The sequence below is a fragment of the Anomaloglossus baeobatrachus genome, chromosome 3 (genome assembly GCF_048569485.1).
Source record: "Anomaloglossus baeobatrachus isolate aAnoBae1 chromosome 3, aAnoBae1.hap1, whole genome shotgun sequence".
Taxonomy (NCBI): domain Eukaryota; kingdom Metazoa; phylum Chordata; class Amphibia; order Anura; family Aromobatidae; genus Anomaloglossus; species Anomaloglossus baeobatrachus.
The window spans coordinates 256,906,325-256,916,174 of NC_134355.1; the positions used below are offsets into that span (position 1 = coordinate 256,906,325).

General features: G+C 44.0%; 1 protein-coding gene across 1 annotated transcript; it reads right to left on the bottom strand.

Annotated features, from left to right (window-relative positions):
* Positions 1–2,740: 2,740 nt before the first annotated feature.
* On the bottom strand, positions 2,741–8,602 carry LOC142297208 (uncharacterized). Its single transcript, XM_075341472.1, has 3 exons — positions 8,269–8,602; positions 6,786–7,793; positions 2,741–3,051 (listed from the first exon to the last, which is right to left on the bottom strand). Exons 2-3 carry the CDS (start codon positions 7,774–7,776, stop codon positions 2,741–2,743), a joined length of 1,302 nt encoding a protein of 433 aa, XP_075197587.1. The 5' UTR covers positions 7,777–7,793; positions 8,269–8,602.
* Positions 8,603–9,850: the final 1,248 nt, after the last annotated feature.

The window sequence follows — 9,850 nt, forward strand, 5'->3', positions numbered from 1 at the left end:
ATCCCTAGTGTCACTATCCAGCGATATTCTAGTTTTTGCCAGCGCTTTTTTATGGTTACCATCTCTTATACCTAGTTTCAGCCTGTCAATCCCTCTTACTTTCAGAGAGGAGGGGTCACAAGCATGATATAATTTAAAGTGTCGGGGGATGGTTTTTAAGGCCTCAAGATCAGACACCTCCCCTGCAGCAATGATGTCCCTGACATGTTCGCGCACACGAACACGGAACTGTCTGGATGTTAATCCCACATATGTCAGTCCACAGCCGCATCGGGCCGCGTAAATCACGTATTCAGTGCTGCAAGTAATGAGGTGCCTGATCTCAAAGTTCCTTTTTCCATCCGCCAACACAAAGGTTTTAGTCCTTTCAATGTTGCGGCATGATAGACATGTCCCGCAAGGGAAACATCCCCACCGAGGTGGCCCTGCATTGAAAAGAGGAGGAATTTTAGGGGCATAGTGACTATGCACTAGATGATCCTTTAAATTCCGATTCTTCCGAGCTGTCAATGCTGGATATCTGGGGAGTACTGATCTCAATGATGGTTCGGTCTTCAAAATAGACCAGTGTCTACATAGTATTCCCCTAATATCTTCCCATTGATTATTGTAAGTCGAAATGAATCGAATGGTGGTGTCTTGATGTTTATTTTTCTCTTTGTGTAAGAGAAGTTGGTCTCTAGGTGTAGTCCTCGCTCTACCATATCCTCGTTTTATATCTCTGAGGCTATACCCTCTATCTCTGAAGCACTCTTTAAGGTCCAGAGCCTGATGTTCAAAGGATTGATCTGTTGAACAGACCCTCCGTGCATGCAAGAACTGCCCTGTTGGAATTGCCCTAATTTTAGAGGGCAAATGGGCTGATGATGCATGCAGGAGGCTGTTCACAGAGGTCTCCTTTCTAAAAATAGTGGTCTAGACAGTATGATCAGGTAAAGTAATCACCTTGATATCCAGGAAATCCACCTCCACTGGGTCCCACTTATAGGTGAGTTTGATGTTTAAATCATTGCAATTTAGGGATGTGATAAATTCCTGTAATTCAAGGTCGGGTCCCCTCCAGAAAATAAGGATGCCGTCAATATATCTAACCCAACACTGCACTGGGGAGGCGGCGCAGGCCCCGTCACCGAGGACTTCCCTCTCCCACGACCCCAGAAAGAGGTTAGCGTATGACAGGGCGCATGCCGCGCCCATTACAGTGCCGTGTTTCTGGAGGAAGAACCGATCCTTGATTAAGAAAAAATTGTGGGTAAGTATATACTCCAACAATTCCAGGATTAAGTTCTGCATTTCAACATCCCAATTGCTCATCCGGAGAAAACATCTCGCAGCGGCCATCCCGTCGCAGTGCCTAATACACGAGTAAAGGGTCTCCACATCAACTGTCACCAGCAACACACCACCATCAAAAGAGATACCATCAATCCTCCTCAGGACATCCGAGGTTTCCCTGACAAAGGAGGGCAGCGTTTCAACTAAAGGATGTAAATAAAATTCAATAAACTTACAAATGTTATCACATAGCCCTCTGATGCCAGAGACAATCGGATGCCCCGGGGGACACGCAGGATTTTTATGTATCTTTGGTAATAAGTAGAAGGTGGGTGTTACCGGGAACTTGGTGTGGAGACCCTCATATACCTTTTTCGTGATGACACCGCTCAGAAAGGCTGCCTCAAGAATATCCTCTAATTCAGACTCAAACCTTTTTGTGGGGTTACGAGATAAGGGAGTATATGTATCACGGTCCCGTAACTGCCTAAAGGCCTCACGCTCGTACATATCCGTGGGCCAGATTACCACGTTTCCCCCTTTGTCCGCAGGTTTGATCACAACTCCCTCCAACAATTTCAGCTTATCAATCGCTTTTTTTTGGCTGAGAGAGAGATTGTGCCCACCTGTCGATCTCCTAAGGTTCCAAAGATCTTCTAGAACTAGCTTAGTAAAGGTATCGACCTGCGGACAAAGGGAGAAAGGCGGAAAAGCAGTAGAACGTGGATAAATCGAGGTAGGGAATTTACCTGAGGGAGTGTCAGTTGATTCCTTCTCAAGCTCCTTCAAGATTTTTAAACCTCCAGGTCCTCAGATGTTAGTCCTTGGATATTCATGTCATCTTTGGAGTGTAATTTGCGCAGGATCAATTTCCTGGCAAATAGTTGTAGGTCTTTTGTCACTGTAAAGAGATTGAAATCTGCATCAGGGGCGAAAGAGAGACCCAGACTCAAAACATCAACCTGATTTTTTGTTAATTTATGATTAGATAGATTAATTACCTCCATCACCTGTTTACTTTTTTTATCTTTTGGCTGTGGAGGGGTCAGTTTTCTCTTCATCTGGGAGTTCCTCTCCCCCTGATGCTTAGATGTCATCTGTATGCCCAGTCGCTCCGCAAATTGATCACTCAGATCACTTCCCGTGGGGGTCTCATCTTCCATAGAGGACATGGATGAAAAGGAGCCAGAACGTGAACCAACACTTTTGTTTTTTCTCCTTATACTCCTCTTCCATCTGTATACTGTCCCATTCATATAGTCTGATAGGTCTCTCTGATATTTTTTTGTTTTTATTCCTGTGATTTCCTTTTCCCATTTAGAGAAATCCTTATCCAGGTCCGCATTAAGGGATGCTAATTTTTCTTTAGAGAGACTCTCCATGAGTTTCCCCTGGATTATATTAATCTCCACTTCAATCTCTTTCAAAGTACTGGCATTGTGACCAACTAAAAGTTTCATGAAGGTCATGGAGCAAACATTAGACGCCTCTTCCCATTCTTTTTTAAAATATCCTCTTTTATGTCAAATGAAGGGAATAACTGAACGCGTAATCCTCTTGGGATGAGGCCCTTCTGAATGTATCGCTCCATGAACGTCATGTTCCACCATAATTTTGTTTTTTGGTTTAGCAGCTGTTTTAATCTGCTAACCATTTTAGCATTCTCCTCTGTTTCGGAGTTAAAAACAAGCTCTGGATTTTCACTAAAAACCTGATTAATTTTTGTTAGCCACACTTCTTCGCGTGCTTTGAGGTCCATGTGTCCTGTAGAGACTGCTGTGAATAGACACAGATATATAATGAGAAAACCAGATAGGACACATGAGAAAACCTTATGCATCATTAGTTTGTGTGGTTACACCCTCTAAAAGCCATATAGAAAAACTGAGAGAAAAGGAGGGGAGTAGCAACCAATATCAGGTGTTTGAAAAATAGACTTCAAATAGGATCAACTCTATTAAAGTGTAAAAATCTTTATTAAATACAAGGAAACATATTAAAATTAGCAAAACGAGTGATCCAGAGTTTACAAAGTTAAATATGACAGGTGGACAAGTAAAAAGATCCAAAGCAAGGCAATAAGGTCTGGAAGGCTGCCATGGGAAGTGAGAGCAAAAATAGCCCCAACATGTGAAAATCAAGTCCAAATGACAGTTCACATATCAGCATTATAGTACACATGATAACTTACCCATGGTAAATAACAACACCCAAGACAGTCACAACAGACTTCAATGAAGTGAAAGGCAACAACTTCAGGAACATATAAAAACGACAAAAAAGAGAAGTCTTTGGATTTGCCTCATATACCATTATATCCCATGGCCCAAAAACCACCAACAACAATGCAAATTGCACATAGAAAAATCTTTAATTGATTGGGTCAAGCATATAATTTTACATGGGATATAAAACATTATAACAGGTAAGGAGGTAAAAAGACACATGAGAGCGAACAAGAAATCCCCATGTGAGGCTGCATGGATCTAGCAGGGTAAACACAAGGGTATATTCCCAGCAGGGCCAGTGTAAGTGCCTTCACAGCAAACAGATTCAATGTGAAAGACAGAGCAGTACTAAGTAAAGAATCATAGGCACATTTACCCAAACACATAGCCCGGCAAGGAATCCACCAAATGTAAAACTCACATGCAGACGCACAGGGGGAGCAGTCCCAATACGTATTTCGTGATGACTTCCTCAGGGGACCGTGGACAAAGGAGGGGAATGGACAAATTTATACACTAGTGTATATCAAATCATTTGCAGCACCTGTCACGGCTGCAGAGCTAAAGCACACTGAGCAGGCGTGGGCGGCTACTCCAGCATCACCTGGGCTAGGGAAAACCCTATGATGACGTCACTTTTACCCAGAAGACGCTTCAGGGAGAGCCGTACACACTGCACATGTGCAGAGCCGCAAACAGGAAGTAAAGCTGCAAATGCCATGTCTACTCCTGGCAGAAGAAAGGGCAAATCGCATTAGGAATCACAGATAATATAGAACACTGTACAGGGACAAGAATATATACAATTACATCATAATAGCATCCAAAAAAGATGTACATGAAAGACATTAACACTGTTTATACAATATCAGATATAACAACATTTTCATCAATAAAACAGAGTCTAATAAAGAATCACATATGGAGGACATGAGCATATTGTATTCCTTCCCAGATCATGTTCAATGCAGACGGACCACCAGGTTAATGACACAGAAAGATATGCACCAAGGGTACAAAGTAAAAAACTGTAAAGAAAAAGAGACATAAAGGGAGTCCAGTTAAAAATTTTTTTAAAAACCATTATATACAGAGCAGATTCAGTGCAGGGAACCCGCAGCCAAAACCAATTACACCCTATAACGGGAACCACATCAACCGCAGATGAGATCAACTGATTTATAAATAGGAAATAAAGGTCTGCCTCTCATTCAATCCCCGAGGGACCACTGTGTCAAGGAGAAATATCCAGCGACATTCCACCCGTGCCAACGCCTTATGGATGTTACCACCCCTCAGTCCAAGGTGCACACGGTCAATCCCCCTCACCTTAAAACTTGAGGGGTCAGACCCATGATACAACCTAAAATGGCGGGGGATGGTCTTAAGGGAATCAACATCCTCAGATTTCGCTTGTTTGGCAGCGATGATATCTCTAATATGCTCCCTCGTCCGGACCCGTAATTCACGACTAGTGAGTCCGACATATATTAAGTCACAGGCACACGTGGCGTAATAAATTACGCCCGTGCTACTGCAAGAAATATATTGTCGGATCTCAAATGTTTTGGAGCCGTCCGAGGAAGTAAAGGATGTTGCCCTGAGGATGTTCCCATGACGACACGCAATGCATGAGCCACATGGATATGATCCACAGATAGGACGTCCCATCATGAATGGTGGTTTCTTTTGTGCCACATAATGGCTTTGGACCAACATGTCGCGCAGGCTTCGGCCCCGACGTGCCGTCATGAGGGGTCGGTCGGGAGCATATCTTTCAGCACTGGTTCTGTTTGTAAAACAGACCAGTGTTTAGTTAATATGCCACGGATGTGGTCCCATTGGCGGTTGAATGAGGAAATAAAGCGCACCTTAGATTCAGCAGGCTTCGTCTTGTCAGGATTAAAACGCAAAAGTAGTTGGTCTCTTGAAGCTGCTTTAGCACGTCTATAGGCCTTTTTAATGGATCTGGCACTGTAGCCCCTCTCCCTGAACCTATCACGCATCTCACTGGCTCGACCCTCAAATGTATCCGTCTCTGAGCAAATCCGTTTAAGGCGGATAAATTGCCCGGTAGGGATCGCATTGATGGTAGATTGTGGATGGCCAGAAGATGCATGTAACAGGGCATTCACAGAGGAGGGTTTCCGATAAATGTCAGTGGTCAGAAGACCCTGATCATTAATGGAAATACCAATATCCAAAAAATCAACCCTAGACGGATCAGCCTGATAGGTGAGATAGATGTTATAGGAGTTGGAGTTCAAGTGGCGCACAAAGCCCTCAAGCTCCAGGGCGGTCCCCCCCCAGATGACAAAGATGTCATCAATGAAGCGGAGCCAGCACTGCACATGGGAGCTAGCCGGCACGCCGTCGCCGAAAACCTCCCTCTCCCAGTAACCCAGGAAGAGGTTTGCGTACGAAGGCGCGCACGCCGCCCCCATCGCAGTGCCGCGCCGCTGGAGGAAGAACCGCTCACCGAAGGTGAAGGCATTGTGCGTCAGTACGAACTCCAACAATTCCAGAATCAGGTGTTGTAATGGTGGTGCCCAGTTACTCATACCCAGGAAATACTCAACTGCCTGCAGGCCATGCTCATGACAGATGTTGGTATATAAGGTCTCAACATCCAGAGTCGCCAGCAAAATCCCACGCTCAACTGTCAGGCCATTAATCCTCCTAAGGACGTCCGAAGTGTCTCTAACATGGGAGGGCAGCGTCTCAACCAGAGGTTGGAGATAAAAATCAATAAATTTGCATACTGCATCGCATAGCCCTCCGATGCCAGAGACAATCGGACGTCCAGGGGGAACCCGAGGGTTTTTATGTATTTTAGGCAAAAGGTAGAACGTGGGCGTTACTGGCTATCTGGAAGGAGACCATCATACATCTTCTTAGTAATGGTACCCGAGGCAAGAGCATTCTCGAGTATGAGAGTCAACTGGGTCAGGAAACCATTAGTTGGATTGGAGGGGAGCATCTGGTAGAAGTCTGTATTTCTCAATTGTTTGTACACCTCACGCTCATACATGGCAGAAGGCCAAACCACCACGTTACCCCCCTTGTCCGCTGGTTTAATGATTACTCCCTCTAGTTTCCTCAGTTCCTCGAGGGCTCGCTGATGTTTAACAGCAAGGTTATTATTATTTGTTCTCTTAGAGAGGGATCTCAGGTCACCCATAACTAAGTCATGGAAGACTTGTACCTGAGGACACAGCGAAAACGGGGGGAACGTGGTGGAGCGCGGATACAAACGTGTAGGAAAAATATTATCCAACTCACCAGATGCCTGTCCCTCCAATTCCTCAAGTGTCTGCACAGCCTCCTCCTCCCTCTCGACGGTGCAAGGGTTCAGGCTCGGTCCTCTAGCATGTATTTTATGGAGGACCACCTTTCTGAGGAACAGATTCAGGTCCTTAGCGACTGTAAAAAGATCAAAATTACAATCAGGTACAAAGGTTAAACCTAGTTTTAGGACCTCAATCTGGTCAGTAGTCAATTGGACCTGAGATAGGTTAATCACCTCCAGTTGGTTGGAATTGCCCTTCTTTGGAATTGCTCCCAAGGTGGATTTTCCAAGGGCTGGTGATGTTTTCTCGGGTCTATTTTTACCCGAAAAACCTCTCGTTACAGGTCTAGATGAGGCCTGAGATGTAGAACTTTCATCCTCCACTGAGGAGATGGAGGAGGCTGACACGGAATGAGGGAGTCCGACAAAATTTCTCCTCCGACGTGTTGTCCCTTTCCACCGATACACCTGCTGATTCTTATAATCAGTAACATCACGTTGATATTTTTTTGTTTTATTAGAGACCAACTCCTTTTCCCACTTGACAAATTCCTTATTCATTGTCTCGTGGAAATTAGATAGCTCAGCGGGGGTGAGTTCCTTCGTGGTACGGTCTTGTAGAACAGAAATCTCTTCATCAATGGCACGGAGAGAGGCCTCATTATTGTTAATAAGAAGCCCCATAAAGGACCTGGAGCAAGCAGTAGCTGCTTCCTCCCAGTCCCTTTTGAACGTCTCATCCGTGACATTAAATGAGGGAAAGACCTGTACCCTAAGACCTCTGGGTATTAACCCCCGATCAACATAGCGCTGCATAAATGCCTTGTTCCACCAGAGTCTCATTCTGCGGTTGAACAATACTTTGATTTGGCTGCAAAGTTCCCTGTGACTTCTTGAATCCGCTGAATTGTCCACTTCGCCCTCTGTGTCAAAAACCTGGTTTAATTGAGTTTGCCACGCGGATTCACGGGCTTTAAAGTCCATGCTGCTTGGAAAAATGACTGTGAAAAAACACAGAAAGAGACAATTAACAACACCCAAGACAGTCACAACAGACTTCAATGAAGTGAAAGGCAACAACTTCAGGAACATATAAAAACGACAAAAAAGAGAAGTCTTTGGATTTGCCTCATATACCATTATATCCCATGGCCCAAAAACCACCAACAACAATGCAAATTGCACATAGAAAAATCTTTAATTGATTGGGTCAAGCATATAATTTTACATGGGATATAAAACATTATAACAGGTAAGGAGGTAAAAAGACACATGAGAGCGAACAAGAAATCCCCATGTGAGGCTGCATGGATCTAGCAGGGTAAACACAAGGGTATATTCCCAGCAGGGCCAGTGTAAGTGCCTTCACAGCAAACAGATTCAATGTGAAAGACAGAGCAGTACTAAGTAAAGAATCATAGGCACATTTACCCAAACACATAGCCCGGCAAGGAATCCACCAAATGTAAAACTCACATGCAGACGCACAGGGGGAGCAGTCCCAATACGTATTTCGTGATGACTTCCTCAGGGGACCGTGGACAAAGGAGGGGAATGGACAAATTTATACACTAGTGTATATCAAATCATTTGCAGCACCTGTCACGGCTGCAGAGCTAAAGCACACTGAGCAGGCGTGGGCGGCTACTCCAGCATCACCTGGGCTAGGGAAAACCCTATGATGACGTCACTTTTACCCAGAAGACGCTTCAGGGAGAGCCGTACACACTGCACATGTGCAGAGCCGCAAACAGGAAGTAAAGCTGCAAATGCCATGTCTACTCCTGGCAGAAGAAAGGGCAAATCGCATTAGGAATCACAGATAATATAGAACAGGGACAAGAATATATACAATTACATCATAATAGCATCCAAAAAAGATGTACATGAAAGACATTAACACTGTTTATACAATATCAGATATAACAACATTTTCATCAATAAAACAGAGTCTAATAAAGAATCACATATGGAGGACATGAGCATATTGTATTCCTTCCCAGATCGTGTTCAATGCAGACGGACCACCAGGTTAATGACACAGAAAGATATGCACCAAGGGTACAAAGTAAAAAACTGTAAATGATCTGGGAAGGAATACAATATGCTCATGTCCTCCATATGTGATTCTTTATTAGACTCTGTTTTATTGATGAAAATGTTGTTATATCTGATATTGTATAAACAGTGTTAATGTCTTTCATGTACATCTTTTTTGGATGCTATTATGATGTAATTGTATATATTCTTGTCCCTGTACAGTGTTCTATATTATCTGTGATTCCTAATGCGATTTGCCCTTTCTTCTGCCAGGAGTAGACATGGCATTTGCAGCTTTACTTCCTGTTTGCGGCTCTGCACATGTGCAGTGTGTACGGCTCTCCCTGAAGCGTCTTCTGGGTAAAAGTGACGTCATCATAGGGTTTTCCCTAGCCCAGGTGATGCTGGAGTAGCCGCCCACGCCTGCTCAGTGTGCTTTAGCTCTGCAGCCGTGACAGGTGCTGCAAATGATTTGATATACACTAGTGTATAAATTTGTCCATTCCCCTCCTTTGTCCACGGTCCCCTGAGGAAGTCATCACGAAATACGTATTGGGACTGCTCCCCCTGTGCGTCTGCATGTGAGTTTTACATTTGGTGGATTCCTTGCCGGGCTATGTGTTTGGGTAAATGTGCCTATGATTCTTTACTTAATACTGCTCTGTCTTTCACATTGAATCTGTTTGCTGTGAAGGCACTTACACTGGCCCTGCTGGGAATATACCCTTGTGTTTACCCTGCTAGATCCATGCAGCCTCACATGGGGATTTCTTGTTCGCTCTCATGTGTCTTTTTACCTCCTTACCTGTTATAATGTTTTATATCCCATGTAAAATTATATGCTTGACCCAATCAATTAAAGATTTTTCTATGTGCAATTTGCATTGTTGTTGGTGGTTTTTGGGCCATGGGATATAATGGTATATGAGGCAAATCCAAAGACTTCTCTTTTTTGTCGTTTTTTTTTTTTTTTTTTTTCTTACCCATGGTAAAGCCTAGACAGACCCACAGCCACCGC

Bases quoted from the DNA above. Each gene is read 5' to 3' on its own strand.
- LOC142297208 (XM_075341472.1), bottom strand. From the start codon at position 7,776: ATGGACTTTAAAGCCCGTGAATCCGCGTGGCAAACTCAATTAAACCAG. The intron at 3,052-6,785 runs GTGAGTTGGATA...GTCTATTCACAG, and splicing joins ATTGGAGGGACAGGCATCTG to CAGTCTCTACAGGACACATG.